Raw genomic sequence first — 18,393 nt, forward strand, 5'->3', positions numbered from 1 at the left:
CGAGTTGCTCCAACCAGTATTTTTTTTCGCAATTTCCGGCGATATTTCCTGAAAATTGGCGCGTGCTGCTTTCTCGCGGCGGCAGCGAGGCAGTTGATTAAATTTTTTCTCGCCGCTTTTTCTCTCTCCACCTAATAATAAAAAGGACGAAACAATAAAATGGAATGTTTTTCTATTTACCAGCATTGTTTCGTTACGGCGGCGGGCAAAAGGAAGAAGCACCGCGTGCTGCCGGGCGATATTGTGCTCGCTCGGCGCAATGAAGTCGTCGCTCTCATCCTCCCTGTACTCGAGAGAAAGCAAAAAACACACGCCAGCCACTTCACTCACACATGCTCACTCGAATGATTCAATAAAAATCCAATTTTTGCATGTTATTGTTATTCACACGGAGCTTCTGCACGTCTAATACATATATTATTCCAGTATGCACTTTGTCGCTGCGTTGCACAAAGTGGCTGCGCTTGGCCTGTCAAGTGAAATTGTAAATATAAAATTTATTCAAAGCCACACTTGCATGAAATTATAAATCACAACTTAATTCTATTGCTTTATTTATTTTATTAAACAAACCTTATTGACATAGTCAAAAATGGTGGCTTCAACTTCCAATTGTTTTCCAATAATTGCTAACAATTGCTCCTATTGTTCTAAGACTTAATTTGCCTCTGCCCGTAAGAATTCCTTAATTTCCAGTTTTCTTTTTTTTTATCACAATTTTCTTTTAAATATAAAATCATAATCTTTATAAAACTACATAGATGATATTTGTCTTCTTAGTCACTCATGTTTTAAATAATATAAAAGGATGATGTCAGATTCAGTTAGTAACATAATTAATTGAAGTAATAAAATAAATGTCATAAAACATTGATGGTAGTTATAGTATTTTTATCCGTTTATTATAAATTAAAAAACAAAATTTTCATCCTTTTATTACTTTGCCGTTAAGAATTTGTATTAATTCTTTACGTTAAGAAAACTTGATTAATATAATAAAAGAGTGTTATTTATTCACTCCTGCTATAAAAACTTGTACATTTTCAGTCATGTCCGACGTAGCAGAACCATAAAAATGCTCCAAATGAAAACGCACTTACTTTGCGCTGCATTACTTTCCCGGCGAATTTTATCATCTGGATTAGGAGGAGGAGTTCAAGGGGGTGAGTGATGCTCGGTGTTTTCATCACACGCCATAAAAGTCGTCGGCTCATGGCATCGGAAAAGGCCTCAACCTTTCCTAATTACATTTTCTCGGCTGCTGGCGCGGGTGTGCGAGCCAGATTTTATTTTCCATCTCATTTGCACCGCACGCTTTATTACCTCGCCGCCGACAGCACACGCTATTTTAAGATGGAGTGCTAATGATAAATTTCTTTTAATTTCCTCCTCCGACGAACACGTCAGAAGAGCCAAAGTGCCTATTCTAGATGCGACTTGCGAACTTTGCTCGTCTATTTTATTTGTATCAAATTGAGCAGAAGGATGGAAGCGCCTCGCGAATTTAACTGTTGAAACTTTGTGAATGGCTTCAATAATTGACAATGGAGTCTGCTCACGATTAATTTAAAACTGAAATAATTATTTGAGTCGTGTGAAGGAAATTTTCTTACATATTATTAAAGAATTTACGAGAAAGATGCCATTAAAAATATCACACGAATAATTTTTTTAAATGAAGCTTTCAGTAATTTGAAAAAAAAGTTTTAATTTTTTTTTTTACAATGTTGTATTTTATTTAACGTAATATTTTATGAAATGAAAATAATCAAAATGATATAGGTTGGTTGAAATCAGAAATCATTTTTATTTTTCACACATAAATTTATTTTCATACATTTTGTATCACGTTTATTTGATCTTTTTACCAAAGGGAAATGAAAACAGTGATTCAACAATGCGATTTATTGATAAAATGATAAAATTTGTCGCTCGTAGAATGAAACTCGCGTTTGAGGGTTAAAAGGGTTGTCGATGAAAAGGTCGAATGCGTCACAATAGGAGTTGAAAACCGCCCTTGCACCGTGTTCCTCTCGCGGTAGCACCTGAGTGTCTTCTTAACTTTTCTTTCCTCTCACTGTTCACAATGTTACAAGATTCAGGGTTCTCGATATACAAAAATCACATTATTTACAAAATTCTCTGGAAGTATCTTTAATAAGTTCTAATTCCAGCGCCAGCACCACCTGCCAGTTTTTTCGTTTGTTCAACTTCTGACGAAGGTAGTTAAGTTTCCGAAGTAAAGAGTAAGAGCCAATTATCGGTTGAATTATTGTTGCAAGGCCGACGGCGCCTTTCAGCTCCGGCTGCAAAGTGCATCCGCGTCTCTCTCTTTTGTTTGGATGGTGCTCGCGCTCATTAAACATTACGTCTCACAACACAGAGATGCTGCGGTAATTACATTAATCCTGGATTCTAGGATGAAAACACAATCCCGAGCAGACTTCTTAATGCAGTTAACAACAATGAAACTTCGCGTACAACAATCGTCCCTCGACTCGCTGTGGATGCACGTGGAATGAGGAAACATGACTAATTATTCTAATTACTTCTCCATGCCTCAGATCTTCCTCAAGATCTAATTTTCCAGAAAGCGCTCATGGAAAATAAACTAATAATAAGGCTCGCGAAAATATTATTTGCTGTCTTTGGTCAGAACGTTTTGTAAATTAATTATTATGTAAAAAAATTGATTTATAATTTATAAAATATAAGCAGAGTTTATCAGGAGTTCCTGTTATACATAAAAGGTAAAATATGTTTCAAATTTTTGGAATCATTTTTATATTTTATATCAACGATAAAAAATAATTTCAAAAATTTTTTTTTAAGAGTTTGTAATTCAATTTTTGTCTTTTGCTTACTGAAGAAAATATTTAAACCATTATTTAGTAATAATATACAAGTTTTTTCTAAATTAAATTAAAGAAAAAAACAGTAAAAATAAAAAATAAATCATGGATATCATGGAACATAATCAAATTAATTGTTAGAATATGATAAAAACAATTAAACCTCGTCTATTATATTTTTTTTTTATCAAGGAAACATTATGGATATCATTGTCCAGTTAATAGTGATGAGAAAAATTTGTTTCCTTTGCTAGTGTTCAAATAATACACCATTCATCATTTCATAATCATTCAATAAAACATCAAACTCCTCATTCTCGCGTGCAACCACTTTATCAAAGCCGTCTAGCTTGTTCCGGAACCAATTTTTACGGCACTCGTAAAAAGCTGCGTGTCTGCATGGTTAGGTCGGCGGATCACTGACATAGCCGGCTCATTGCTCCCTCTGCTGATAATTATCAGTGACGCAGACAGCAAAGAGACAGACACACCGATAAAACACGGAGCTCCTTCATTTACGAGGCCTCAGACGAAGAAAACCAAAGCGTCTTTCGCTGCACACTTGTTTCCGCACCCAACTCAACAATATGCACCGGTCAGTCACTCACTGTCCTTGTGTTCAGTTTTTAAAAGTCAGTCCACGGTACCTGGCTAGACCGCTAGCTCTGGAGACGCAACACCCTGGGTCCTGCCATCAGGAAGAGCAATGTCAGAGCCGAGCTTTGCAACGTTGCACCTGAAATTAGAAAATGATTTTTATTTTAAACATGTGAACAACAAAATAAAATTAAAAAAATCAAGGAAATTAGAAATATTATGAAGAGCTTAATTGACTTCATTTTGTTTGCGCTGGCCATGAAAAAAGAACACAATTAATTAATTTCTGGTTGCATTCTTAAAAATATATTTCAGATTTAGAATTTTTTCTCCAAGCACTTCTTTTTAGAATTTGAATTAATTTATAATTTTTATTTAATAACTGATTATTATCGTAGAATTCTTACATTGACCTTTTGATCTCAAAACCAAATCTTAAATATCGGTTCCAGCTGTAACGAATACATAAATAAATAAAAATCATGAGTGTACTTTTTATCAATAATAAAAGTAAGCTTGAAATAATTTTTAAAGTGGAGGCAGTAAAAATGTGTCTAATTGTACTGCTTAAGTGCACTCATTAATTTTCAATTGTTATTTTTCCATCCAGCACATCAGTAAACTGCAATAATCACCCCCAGCGTCTGCATGCACTGGTGACCATCGGGGTGATTGCGACAAAGAGACCGTGTTATTATTTTTATTATTTTCGCTGCGCGCGGTAACGAGAGAGCGCCTTGCCCGGTCGGCGATGGGACGCAATTACCATAAAAATTGCACCACAACAGCACCGCTAATGCGATTTTTATTTTGCAAATCCAGGCCAACGCATAATTATTGCGGCTTTATGAAGTCTTTCTCTTTTTGCAGTTAAATTATATTTATCAAAAAGCGGCCTGATGGCCCCATTAAAGCAACGCAAGAATGTGTTTTCGCTGATGGGATAATTCGCCCCACGATCAAAAACGGCGCGGATTCCATTTGGACGTTCATAATGTGCATGCATGAGCGGATCGAGGCCGCGCCGACGAGCACCCGAGGCTCCAAACGGTTATGACGCGGCGTCACGTTCCAGGCCGAGGTCCCTGATCAGCAAAATGGGCTTTATCCGGCCTTAAAATTTGCAATCAAATTTTGTATGATGGTTATGTCTGTTTGACATCATCGATTTGTGGAATATAATTTTAATTTTTGCACTTTTCCAGTGTATTGAATTGACTTTAAAATTGTTGATTTTTTTTTATCAAAACCTAATTAAAAGTCGAACACGGAACCCAGCTAATGAGGCTAATCAAGCGATTGGTATGTTGTGTGGTCTGCATTCCTTGCAAATTAGCCCCACGAGCAAATTTGCTCAAAGGGCGTCTAGAGTCGTGTGTCGTCAGCCCCAACTGCGGAGGGGAAATTCGTCATTTGCAACTTGCAGGGACGACTAATTAGAGGACTGACCTCTTGGCACAAAGGGCCAACAGGCGTTTTGCGGTCGGTTGCATCAATTGACTCGCCTTCGCCACACGCGTATGCATTTGCATGCACACAAAGCTCAATAATTGCTGCGTGCCTCCGGCTCTCTGCACGACTTCAAACAAACAAACAAACAAACGGCAGCAATTGATTCTCGCTTGATGATTAGAAACATAGTGTTGCGGTTGTCCATCGAACCATGTTTTGACTCAGCTGCAACGTTTTAAGAAGTGTAAATTGCTTTAAGTAAGAACTAAAATAAAATTGGTAAAATAAAATTAATAATTAACTGTAATATTAAATACTATTTATTTAAAAGTCACAAACATATTTTAAAAATCATTTTATTTAATTTTTTCTACAGATATTTTAATTTAAAAATATTAAAATTTGAATTAAAAAAATATTTTTTATATGAATTTAATGCAAACGCTATGTTTGGTTTGCTTAAAATTACCATTCTTTTATTATAAAGTTTTGTTAAATATATGAAATATATTTCAGTGGCAAAGATTGTTTTTCACAATTCATGAATTACTATAATTTGACTTTATCTGCTAACTGATTTACTCTGTATTAATGAGAGAATATAATAAATTGGCGTAGAGACTCAGATTTAGCAAGGATAATTGAGTTGAAGCTATAAAATAAGATTCTTACCAAAACAAATAAAATATATTGGCATAAGTGTTAATTTAGGTTGACTTTTTCAGGTATATTATTGGAATTAAATTGTCTTTGAAGCTACCAAAGATGTAGAAACGAGCTTATGCACACACAAGGAAAAGTGCACGTCGGAAAATTTTTCGCAGCTAACGATTCACGCGAATTAGCTTTCGCCGTCATCATTAAAGCGGCAAGTCCCTTTCAATTTCTTCACCGAGCAGGAAAAAACCAGCAGCGCCTGTTTGAAGCACCAGAGATTCTCCTTTGATCTTTTGGCGTCGCTTTTGATCAATCGAGATTGATGAATTTGCTTCCTTTCTGAGAAAGACCATAAAAAAGACTCCTTTGCATTCGACAAACGAGTGGCGAAAAAAAAATATATTCGCTTCTTTACACAGCTGCTTTGTTAAGGGAAAAAGCAAGAGTGTTTAACGTCTGTTGAAGGAAAACGGAGGAGGCACTAAATCATCGAGTTAGTGCAGAGGAAATTTGCATGCTGCCAACCACTCAGTTTAGAGCACAGACTCGAACGATTGCGAAAAAAATTCGGATTGAGTCGTCTGAAAAACTGAGCCGTGCAAGTCCACTGGGCTAGAAAATTCCATTACTGCTTTGTTCGTGACATTCAAAGATCCCATGTTCTTGTTCCGCCAAAGTTTTTTGCCTCACGAAATGATTTGATTCAACACTAAATAAGAGACTTTTGACTAAAGCCGCTCTTCAAGAGACGTGTTCGTTATTAAATGTCGCCCAGACGGTCTCCTGTTTTTATCAGCACCGATCGATTCGTGAACGTGACTCACCTGTGGCCTCTGTTTTACACGAGCTTTTTTTAATTTCCTGCCTCACCTATAGAAGAACCTTTTTACTACGAGTAAATTTCGCCGGCCGATAGTTCCACTGTGTAAACTTTTTCGCCACCGTAATTAGCCGTAAAATTGATCGGTTAGATTAATATTTGGCGCACGAGCTCCCCTGGGACGGGATGAAATTGTATCTGGCGTGTTTGAACCCTTTCGCCCGGCACGTTTGAACAAACACTAGCCCAGACCGGCGCTCTACTCTTCTGTGTGGCGAAGGATTTGGTACAGCAAATCGTTGCTCGCAGAAAATTATTTTGCCTGGACGCCCGGATTTTGTGTGTTGTTGAAGGGAAATCGTGCGGGGATTTTATATGCAGGGACGTATAAAAATATCAACAAGAATTGGCAAGGAAGGCCAATTGTTTAAATTGCAATTTTTTTCCAAATTTTATTGTTCTTCTCATTTATTTTGTCAGAATATCATTTAGAAAAAAATATTAATCGTCCTGTCCAAGGAATAATTATGATATAATATATTAAGTGACTGAATATTTTGTTTTTTTTAGCACGGAAAATAAATTAACCACAAGACTACATTTTTTAGGTCGGTTTAGGTGTGGATCTTGTCTCATTCCACATTATTAATTTAAAAGAGAGCCATTAAAAATGATCGATTATTCTTATTTTACAATCAATTAATAAATATTTTAAGCTCAACAGTTTGTTGGAAGTTATTATGGAGTCTACCAATAAGAATTTTACTACATTAAATGCTACGAATCATAGGCTTTTCGTTATCAGCTTTCAAATAATTTTTTGTTTCCAAATCCAGTCTTTTCCTCCGACATGTTAAGTTCAGAAATTTTCAAAAATAGTGGAAACATGTTAAATCATGTTAAATTTTGATTTTAAAATTAATGTCGAAAAAGCAGCTTTTTTCCATTACATTTAAAGTTTAATTAAAAAAGTAATAAAAACGCTATAATCATCAAATATTAAAATAGTTACTCACCTCGACTAGCAGCTGCAACAGGGGGTGAGGGGGGCGAAGGGTGGCTCTCCCGAGTTCCGAGAACCGAAGCCAGTCGCGGCCGCTCCTCGTCCAACTGCACCTCCGCAGCATCCCTCGCCGCTCCGAACAAATTAGCCTCACACCTCAGATGCAATTTTCCGTCCCTGAAGCTCGACAGTCCGAGTTCGACCTCCAGGTGCGACCTGACAGCGCCCCTAGGAAAAGCCGGTGCTTTTGACTCGTCTCTGAGCAGAGGCGGCGCTGACTTGGAGTCGGAGGGCTCGTTCGGTATCACCTTCTTGTCTGGTGTGAACGCCTTCGCCCAAGACTCGTTTACCTGCAAATTTGGAAAAGAGAAAATTGAGAGTGGAAAAAATTTGTTTCCTCTCGAAATCGCATTGCCTTGACTTTTTCGGAACCGTTTGACTTTTATCTGCCTTTTATGGATTTCATCCGCTCGTAAAAGGACGTGTCAATCTGCCAATAAAATTTTCATACCTCGCTCGCCCCCTAATAAGACGGCGACTCGCAATAAAAATGCCTTCCTCCGTATCACGGCAGGGTTTGTCTTGCTGCGGCCCTAATCAAGCACATTTTCCCTTTTCCCCAGGGCTTGAAACCGGAGCGCGGTGTCTTTTTCTCTCGATTGTTGAAATAAAAAAAGCGCGTCTGTCCTTCCTTCCTGGTCTTTATTGTGTTTCGGCTCTTTTTCTCTTTTTCTCGCTTGTTGATATTCAGGACCCGAGAGTCTGCTCTCTTTTATTGCTATAGGTATCGCAGAAAAGCAGACTGTCTGTCTTTTAATTCACTCGCTTATTCCGAGTTGGTCTCTTCGCAATCGAATAAATATTTAATCCAACTCGCGTGCCCTTTCTCCGCCGCGCATTCTCCCTTTCTTTGTCTTGTCCCCTGCTTTTTCCGCTTATTTTCCGCCTCGAGGATTTGCATGTTATTACTCTCCGACATTGAGAGAGTGAGCAAGAAGTTTGTAATCTATTTTTGGCCTCGAGTAACGTCTTCATTCCAGTCGTTGACAGAAAAGAAAAGAGTTAAGTCTAAATTATTTATAAAAAAATGTAATAAAACATTTTGTATTGTGTATAATACAAGCTTAAAAGGAGCAATGCAGGAAACTAAATTTATAATTAATTCATTTGGTACAAATTTAGTTTTGCAGCAAGAAAATACTTTGTAATGATATTCATCAATAAACTTTAAAAACAAATTAAAGTTACTTGAATTGGATCCTCCTGACATAATCAATTTAAATAATTTTTAATTATTAATTCATTAAAAGTGTTATAAATAAAAACTTAAAAAATCATGAGCATAAAAAGAAAATTATTTAATCCTCTTTTCTGCTGCTTCATATCAAGTAGATAATAATTTGTTTATTACCAGCTTGAGGCCTATTTAAAAAATAATATTTTCAAACAGCAACGCTTTTCCCTGCAGACGAATGCAATTTGATTGCCTTTTTACTGTGTTATAAGCAAACGAAACGTAATTTTCCTGCGCTCCCAGGCAGGAAATTTCTGCAGTTTATGATCCATCCTAGCAATAGTACCGCTCCTAACATATATTATATTATAACTTTTCTCCGAGTCAAAAGCTCAAAAGCAGATGCCCTCCGGTTTGATATATTTTTCATATATCTACGGATGTTTCATAAAAGCCAGTCCGGCAAATAAAACGCAATCGATCTGGAACATCAAAGGGCAGAAATTGAAAACGGGGCGCAGCAGGACGCTCAAATTTAATCGCATAGCTCGGTCATTTTTTTTCTCTCTACAGGAGGGGATAAGATTTCCGCAGCGGCGTTTCCTTCCTTTTTATGTTTTTCGCAACAGAGGGAGCGAAATGCGCTCGCGAGATAAAGGATGATTTTTAAATTCCAAACAGGTAGCCAGGCCGAGGCTCTTCTTTAGAACATTCGGGCGTATCTTTCGCGCGATACGAATCTTTTTATTTCTGCCGGTCGTGTATATATTTCTTACCTGGCGCACGTAGCTGCATGCAAAATTTAGAATAATGGAGCCGCGGGCGAGCGAGCGAGCGCATTTGAGATTTTCCGAAAGATTTGCTTGTGTTTTTAGCGCAGAACAAACCCCTGCTCTTTCTTTTCTTCTGCGGAAGAAGGGAAAAGAAAGCACGCGGCGTGTTTATTTTCCTCCGACTCATTCCTCTTCCCAATGAATTATTACTCGCGGAAATCTGTCTCTACCCTGGAAACCCCCTTTACGTGTTTTGAATGCACAAACGCGTCCTACACTCTTTTGCCAGCCGGGCCAGAAAAAACAACACAGAAAACACAAAGTGAAACACACAAAGGCGCGGCTCGCTTCCATCTCTAAAAGGTCTGCATGAAATTGCGCCCACCCACCCTGTTTGTGCACGAATTCGTCGCGGTTTCTCCGTCGGTTGCCTCCGGAATTATCATGGAAATAATGAGGACGGAAAAATCGCACACATTTCAGCCCTCGGCCGACGGCGGGCGAAACAGAACGCGATAATGTGCTGGCCGGGAGAGCACCAAAAAATAATTCTCAACCCCTCTGCTATCCAACACATTTTTAATTCAAAAAGGGGGAAACGTGTTAATTTTTTTTTTATCCTAACCATGAATGTGGCGGATTTTAATATTTGCGTAAAACCTCTGCGGAATACATGATTTTTTTTTCTAAATTTGTGTTTTTTCCTTCCTCTCTAACATGAATTAGGGTTAAGTTCAAAAATCAACTCTGATTTCAAAATGAACACAAAACGTGAAAATCGAAAATTGGAAAAATGAAGTCTTTGTTAATGAGATTGCATAGCTTAATATTTGAGCTAGCCACCTAAAAATTAATAAACAAATCAATATAAAATTAATTTAAATTAAAGTGAGCTTGCATGTAACACATTTTAATGATCAATAATATTTATAATTTGCAGCTCAAATACTTTTTTAGTAAGCAGACAGAAAATGCATTTTTAAACTTTTTCGAATATTTTTCAGGGTAACGTAGGGATTGAGGGGGAAATGGAATTATGCCATGCGGTGTATGTTGAATTTGCATTTTTACTCAATTAGCACTTTTGGGGGAGCTAACGTGCTTTTTTTGCTCTTGCTGGCAGCTCAGCAGAAAAAGGGTCGTTTAAAACATTAGAGTCAACAGAGATTGTTTCAAACAGCATTTTTATTCAAATAAAATGTAAATACTCCCAAAAAATGTAAGCCATTTTTTTGCACAGATATAATGAAAAATAATAAAAGCAGCTGTTATTGCTATTTAGTGAAAAATATAGTTTCAATGTTGATTTAAAGTGACACTGATAATTTCAGTATATTTTACAGAACTCAGTGGCCTAGCGCAACAATTGAATTTTAAGAGTTTGAACTGTTTAAATTTCCAGAAGGCGACATATTGGCAATTTGTTTGGAAAGGGTGATTGTGAAGGACTCCTTTTGCCCTCCTATTGCAGTTTGATTAGTTTCTTTTGGGGTTAAGAAAAGGCAAGGTTGTGTTAGATTTTATGCTTTTTTAAAGATTTGGCCAAAGGAATAATGATGGAGGGTTGTGAGACTTTCTCACATTTTTGACACTTGGTTTAAGTGCAATAAAAAAATTCCAAAACAAAGAAATTTAGCAAGAAACAAATGAAGGATTAAAATCAATATTTTTTCCACCATTAACTTTGTTTTACGCCGTTAGTCGTATTTTGAGTCAAGAAAAGTGTGCTCTTTGTGCCAGTCGCCTTTCCCGAAGCTGTTGATCGATTGGCCTAGCTGCATGGGATTTGAATATTTATGACGAAAGTGGCGAAATTTGACAAGAAAAGCAGCAGCAGCCGTCGCTGGTGGCGGCAGAGAATAGAAAAGAATCGATTGATTCGAGCGGGGGCCTTTCTCGGTGCCGCCTTTCCCTGTTTCAGGCGGTGACAGATGACATTTATGACCGCACGGGTGTGGAAATTATTATGAGCCGCCGGCACCTCAAGCGAAGCAGCGGCGCCTAGCTGATGAAGAATGTGTCACTCAAGTCTGTCTTTTTCAATAAGAAGGAAAGCGAAATCAATCTCACCCGGCTGCTGATTGCGAATTAAAGAGGCATCGCAAGGGGTGCAGAGAGGAAGTTGGCGCGGGGGTAGCAAATTGACGCCGGCACACGCGGCAGGTGCAACAGGAAATTAAAATTTTAACTGCGCGGCGGCTTCATTAAATTTGAGGGCACTTTTGCGGCGGGCGAAAAACACACACCAGCAGCGCTCTACAATTTGGAATTATGAATTATGACGCAGAAAGAGATAGAGAGAAAGGGAGACTCGCCCTCACCGCCCCTTGGGGATGGAATTTCATTAAATTCCGCCCGACGAGTTTTTTGGTTCCTTCATTAGCGCCTGCGAAAGGCAGAGGTGAAAAATGCTCAGGTTTTGTCTTTTTATTATGCTGTCTTAATTTGCCGGAGTGGAGGGTGAAAAGGAGCGACGCGTATACAAGTGAGCAGTTCTTAACAAAATTTGCTGCTGAGCTCAATTTTCATTTTCAAGGAAAAACCCAGCGTTAACTGAAAGAACGAGGTTGACTGACCTTCCATGATGGAAAAAAAGGGAGCTGTTTTGCGCGAAATTTTTAATTAAGGGAGCTTAAAATTAAATGAAAACGTTTTTAAAAGCTTGCTCAAAGGCAAAATAATTGCCCTGGGCATTTTTATTTTAGTAGGTTGAGTTTATGAGAAGAGTCGAATTTATATTTCATAAATTTAGCTCTCAAAAAGAAAAAGTATGATTTGTTTATTTTTTGCTATAAATTTTCTAAAACTGTACTTTTTATTTCAAAAAAATCCAATAAACGCCAAATATTCCATGTTAAAGAGTCTAAAATTGGGATAATTTATATTATTCATTTTCATACAAACAGAATTAGAAAAAAAGGATTATGCGTTTATAACGTTCAGTACCAAAGTATTAGTGAAAACAATTTCTTTCTTGCTGAGCCCATTTTATTAAATTTGGAACAAGCAAATAAAAATTTGACGATGCTCTGGAAAGTACATATTTTCATTGCGTCATTTTTCCACTCCACTGCGAATTGGAGTGAATTTTCATAATGCCGAAACGAGCTATGGTGAGCGCTGACCGACCTCGCCACCTCTCGCTCTAGAGTGGAGGGCACTTTAGTGACCTGCTCCGGTCGGGAGCCATTACGCACTTTTCGCATATGTACACGTTGTGCCAAGAAAAACGCTTCCGGCCCTGCCCCGTCGACACCAAGGGAAAAAGCTACAAATGTCAAGATTTTCATATGTTCGGGGACAGGCCTCACAGCGCGATTTTCTCTTTTATTTCGGCACATAAAAAGTTTGGGTGATGAAAAAAAGGAACGGATTCGCCCTGCAGTCGGTGGGGCTTTTTGCGAGGCAGTATTAACTTGTCAGACGCCAGCAGTGGTGGAACAACTTTTGTCACGAGTTTTGATTGATCCGAAACAAGGCTGGATGCTCAGTCGGACGGATTTGTTTTTTTATTTATTCACGGAGCGTTGGCCGTGGGTGATTAATGTGTCGACGTCAACGCTGATTGACACAAACAGTGCCCAATGCGAAAGTTATCAGCATACCCATCAAACACTTCAAACTTGATGGCGAGGAAAAATGCTATTTTTCGAATTATTGTGCGCGCAGTTGCCGGCCAAACGATTGGTCAAAAAGGATCGGTCCTGAATATAGTGTGATAAATATTCCGATTACTGCTTTTGAAATTATAATATTAGGGCGTTTTTCGCGGGAAAACGAAATTTGATGCTCATGAGCGGAGACGGAAAAACTAGTACCGTTTTTTAAGCCATGGAAGTATGACTTAAATGATTCTTTCCAGATGTAAAACTTCAGTGAAATATTAATTTTGAAAAATATAAATATTTTTTCTAACAATAATGCGTATTGCACTTTTTCTTGTAGCACGACTATTCCTTTTTTGCAAGTAAATAATGCAAAATTTATTCTTCATTTATTTCTCGTTTCATTCATCAATTTTGGGAAAGTGGAGATTTAACCTTAAAAACGTTAATTTTTTTCTACAAATAAAAGTTTAAAAACAAGTATTGCTTTGGCAAAAATAAATTTTTTTTATCAAAGAATCAACTGGGATAAAAACCATATATAGAAATTTTCTTTTGTGACTGAAGTTGAAGCCAGAAAGGATCAGATAATCGCTGAAACGATTCCGAGACAAGAATGCTTTTGAAGTTATCTTTTTTACTTGCAAATAAAAAACACACTGAACTCACCCTCTGACCGTTGAGCCACCAGGTAACATTGGCTGGTGGCGTGGAAGGGGTGCTGGTGCAGTTGGCCCTCAACACCTCGCCGACCGCGTAGCGCTTCTTCTCTGGATTCAGCTCGGGCCGACCCTCGGGAAACTCTGCAACCAGCACAACAAAACAAGTCAAACCCACGTCAAACGCTTGATTAGCCGCAAGTACGCAGACCTAAGCACCCTTGGCCGCAAAACAAGGCCAGCCCGAAAACCTCAAAACGCAATCTTCAAACAATACGGTTGTTTTTGTTATCTGTGGCGTTGGGGACGATTTTCAATACCACATAAACACGCAATCAGATTTAATCTTCTCTAAATTGGATTGTTGCATGGTTATATTAAACATTAATTGCATAATGCCTGATGGTAAATCAGTAAATAAAGTATTGGAACTTCATTATTATTAATTATTATTAACTCAAAATTAGCAAATACAAGAGACCATTGTCAATAAATTAAAATTATTATGCTCGAGGTTGACTAGGAATTGGATAAAAACTTTAAAGATTTCTAAAAATTGAAATTATGAAAAATTAGCTTGTCAATAAAAAAATTGTGTATGTTGAAGTTTTTATACTGTAAATTTGTGTTTTCTAGCAATTAAGGAAGTGCACTAAATTCATTCAATTATAGCTTTCTACAATTAAAAACGCAATTTTGTGTATCAAATTTATTTATAATGTTTATTAATTTAAATTTCATAACTGTAAAACTCTTGATAAGTAAATGTCTGCAAAAAAAATATACTTTGACATAAATTTTAATTAATTAAATTAAATAAACTTTTAATATAATTTTTTTTTCACTCGGTGATGTTAAATAAATGCTCTTAAAACAAACAGAAAATTCAAAATGGAAATAATATATTTTAATATGTCTGTATTATTTTTCAAAACAATAAAAAAATCCAGCAAGGAATTCCAAGGCATCAATTACGCCAGCCTGTCAAGTGCAAACCGTGACCAATATTCAAATTGGCATTCATAATTTTTTCAGTCCCATCGGCCACAAAACAAACGCGCGTTTCCAATGCCGTCGACGGCTGGATGATGAAATAAATATTTGGCGCAAATATGAAAAAAAAGAAGGAGGAACGCCCGAGGGTTCGGAGAAAAATGTTGCTTGTCAACGCGGCCGCACATTTGGGCCTGCAAAAAAGAACGCACGCTCGCTGGCGCGACCAGCCAGAAAATATTTCACGCGTAAACCAATTTGCGAAAATTGGATTGGCCCTCGATATATATCACTCGGCCGATTCAGCCGGCAAACAAATTAGAAGCCCTTGCCACTCTTGGCTCGCGGACGCAACACCCTTTTTTGTTCTTCAGTCTTCACCCTCGGTGAAATCCGATTAAAAAAAATATATTAATATGAAAAGCAGAAAAATTTCATTTCTTTGGCTCTGACAATGGAAGAAACGAGGAGGAAAAGTTAACCTGTTGTAATGAATCTCGGCAGTTCGCGAAGTAAACTTGTGAAATACGGTTTTCATTTGCTAATCGTGTTTTGCGTTGCAAACGCCTTCTTTTCCTTCGCAAAGCGTGGCAGCGAGAATTTATGGGTTTGTGATGAATTCGAACACACGAGAGGGAGAAAAGAATTCAGTTGAGCTCCAGTGCGATGGCAATACTCAAGATTGTAATACCTCAAGGATATTATTGGCTTTGCGACGTACAATGAATACAAATACATTATATCACGAGAGCTAATAAATATGCGCTTCAGAGGCCATCCAAGAGGCACACACACATCATACAACCCTTGAAGTGGCTATGGGGAATAGACGGAATAGTACGTGTTTCACTGCAAATTCCCTTGTATGTTTGTGTAACAAATTTAATAATGTTTTACTTCTGATATTACTATTGTTTCTGAGTGATGTAATAAGGAATGAAAATTACTTTGCGTAAAGAAAAATAATGAGAAAAAAATAGTGAATAAAATAATTCAAGAAATTAGCTGATTTTTTTCATATCGCAATATTATAGTGGTTACATATTTTGTTATTATTTTAAAGTATGGAAATGAAGATTCGGGCTTTTCCTCGTTGCAAAAAATTGTTTTTTATTCAAAAACAAACGGCTCCTTTTGAAGCTTTTGAATAAAAAACAATTTTTTGCAACGAGGAAAAGCCCGAATCTTCATTTCCATGATCATCTCCTTGAGTGTCAACTTCTTCAAACATATTTTAAAGTAGATATTTAGAAATTAAAAAATCTCAAAGCTATTTTATTCCATAGGAATTTTTTGATCATTTTTTCCTAACTTTTATAATTTAAAACTTATTATCTCTTGTACTTGTAATGGAATTTACATTATGACCCTTTTTCATCAAAGTACAGCAATATTATAACTGATCGCGAGCAAAATGTAAACCACATAAAGATGTTTAATATACTTTTGTCCTCTAAGGAGAAACAAGCACAGCAACAGTGTACCACATTGAAAAGCCTTCAGTTTGTGGGATGCATAATTTATTCACCCACGCAGCGCACTTGCCAGCAGCCTTTCAAACTCTTGTGCCGCTACAACTCCGCCGGCGAAACAATTTTGTTTATTTGCATGGCAGCAGCAGATGGAGAACAATTAGAATTATTTATTATGCGCGCGAGCGGAGTGCAAAAACGTATTCGAGCGGACGCGGAATAGAGTGCATTTCTCTGTGACAAAACGAGTAAACTGCTCAAGAGAGTGATGCAATGCAATGCAAAAGCATCTTCTGAAGTTGAATGTTCTCTTTTGCAACTAATCCGTCCCTGTTCAGTATGCAAATGTTTATGCGTTGAAGAAGTGCTTCCCGCTTTCAGTATTAAAAAATAAACAATTTTTGCAGTAACCAGGTCAAAAAATTTAGAAATATAATAAAAAAAATGGAGAGTGATTCTTTAACATTCTTTAATAATCTTCTTCATTTCTTTCATTGAACAAAATTAAAGATATAATTAAACATTTAGTTCTTAAAAAAAATTAAAATCAAGCATCGTATTGAAATTTCAATTTTTAATCCGTGAATAGACTGACATTTTTAATTCAAAACGAAAGACATATTGAAATGTTGATTATTGCATTTTTTTATTCAGCAACAAAACTAATATTTTTGTAAATTATTGTTTCACTTTATGTCATAAATGCAAAAAATATACTAATAAACTTAAAAAAGGAGACTAATATTTCAGTGGAAGTGCATGTAAAACCCAGCAAGCGTACCCTGAATAACAAAATAAAAAAGGTCCTCAACGTGCATCTATCTCGTGTGTTGCATTTTTATGGTTTTCGTCGGCGCGTCATGTCGTTGGCGATGCAGAGGAGCGTGCAAGTATAAAATAAAGCCAAGCGCAGAGGAATGTGTTCGTTTTTTTTTACCGAGCTGCGGCCGTGTCTGCGAATCTCCTCGGAAATGTCTCTCTCTGAACATGCATGAGTGCATTTTATGTCCCCGTCTCGCAATAAACCATGCATCATGGATTGGCACGCGCAAAGTACACTGCGAGCACCCCCGCTACGAGATTTAGGTCTCAGGCGTCTGCTTCCTGCGAAATGATTTAATTTTAACTTTATTTAATATTATAAATTTTTTTACTTTCAATCAATGGGAGAGAAGAATAATTTGTTGGATATTAATATCCTTGAGAACTGTTTGAAAAGTTGCAACTGAAAGGTTTCAAGAAAGGGAAGCTCCTATGTTAAACTTCAACTAGATCTCTACAACTTTAATTTAATGGGATAAAGCCTATAAAAGCAATACTTGGTGAAAATATCCTCCAGTTAATATTTTGGATAGCTTTTACTGCCAAATTAAATGGATTTTTTTCCACCAAAGATAATTAAAAAAAAAACAATTAATTAAATTACTAATTTTTCTTTGGTTAGGCCCTGGTCCCGGCCGCCAATACAGGGTCTTGTCTGTCTATGGCCCTCATGGTACAAGATGCGATATCCATATTTCATTATTTTCAATCTTAAATTTTCATTCAATCTTTTTATTTATATTCAATCTTTTTTTGCTGTTGATTTTCAGCCTTAAATATTATCCTGTTAACTTAACTTTTAATTGATTAATTTAATTGAGGAATTTGAATTTCTATGGGGGAAAATCGCACATTTTCCCAATCCAACTCGTCATTATCTCTAAACAAGAGCCTTTTCACTCTGATAAAACTGAGCCGAGTCCATTACACTGGGCAATTTCCGCCCTGACTGAACATTTTGAATAATATACCAATAATAAAAATATTGCCCTCTCATGCAACCAGAAAGGTTGAGCTGTATAAAATGGAAATATTTCCTTGAAATGTCTTTGATTCTTAACCTATTCCATTTGAATAAAAGGGAATAAAGGTAAGAATTCCATTTTAACAGCGCCGGTTGGCGTGCGAAGTGTTAATTTTATAGGGCACATTCACCGTTTGGCATCAAAATTACCCCCGATTCGGACGAAAACAATTATCGCAAAACGAGGCCTTTCAATTATTATTTCGCGCACACGACGGGCCAAATTGACAGAGTCGCCTCTGATAAAAGCAAATGAACTGGGTGTTCTCGTCACGCGGAGGGGAAAGAGAGACTTTTTTTATTTTACGACTATACGCTCGCCAAATAATCTGCCGCGTTTTATTTGCTTTTAAAAATGTGGCAGCTCCACTGGTAGCATTTTGGACGCGAAATGCAGCTCTTTTGCGGCACGCAGTCTGTTTTATGACAG

At 37.0% G+C, this 18,393-nt stretch overlaps 1 protein-coding gene across 2 annotated transcripts in view; it reads right to left on the reverse strand.

Annotated features, from left to right (window-relative positions):
* Positions 1-1,814: 1,814 nt before the first annotated feature.
* The window catches only part of LOC132196997 (uncharacterized), a 172,351-nt gene continuing 155,772 nt past the window's right edge, over positions 1,815-18,393 (reverse strand). For both annotated transcript variants that reach the window (XM_059620002.1, XM_059620001.1), the window contains exons 4-6: positions 13,663-13,796; positions 7,395-7,731; positions 1,815-3,588 (exon numbers count right to left, since the gene is read on the reverse strand). In XM_059620002.1, the coding sequence (XP_059475985.1) occupies positions 3,512-3,588; positions 7,395-7,731; positions 13,663-13,796 (548 nt within the window). In that variant the 3' untranslated portion in view covers positions 1,815-3,511. The remainder of the gene's footprint in view (positions 3,589-7,394; positions 7,732-13,662; positions 13,797-18,393) is intronic.

The sequence above is a fragment of the Neocloeon triangulifer genome, unplaced genomic scaffold (genome assembly GCF_031216515.1).
Source record: "Neocloeon triangulifer isolate White Clay Creek 2 clone unplaced genomic scaffold, ASM3121651v1 ptg000012l, whole genome shotgun sequence".
Lineage (NCBI taxonomy): Eukaryota > Metazoa > Arthropoda > Insecta > Ephemeroptera > Baetidae > Neocloeon > Neocloeon triangulifer.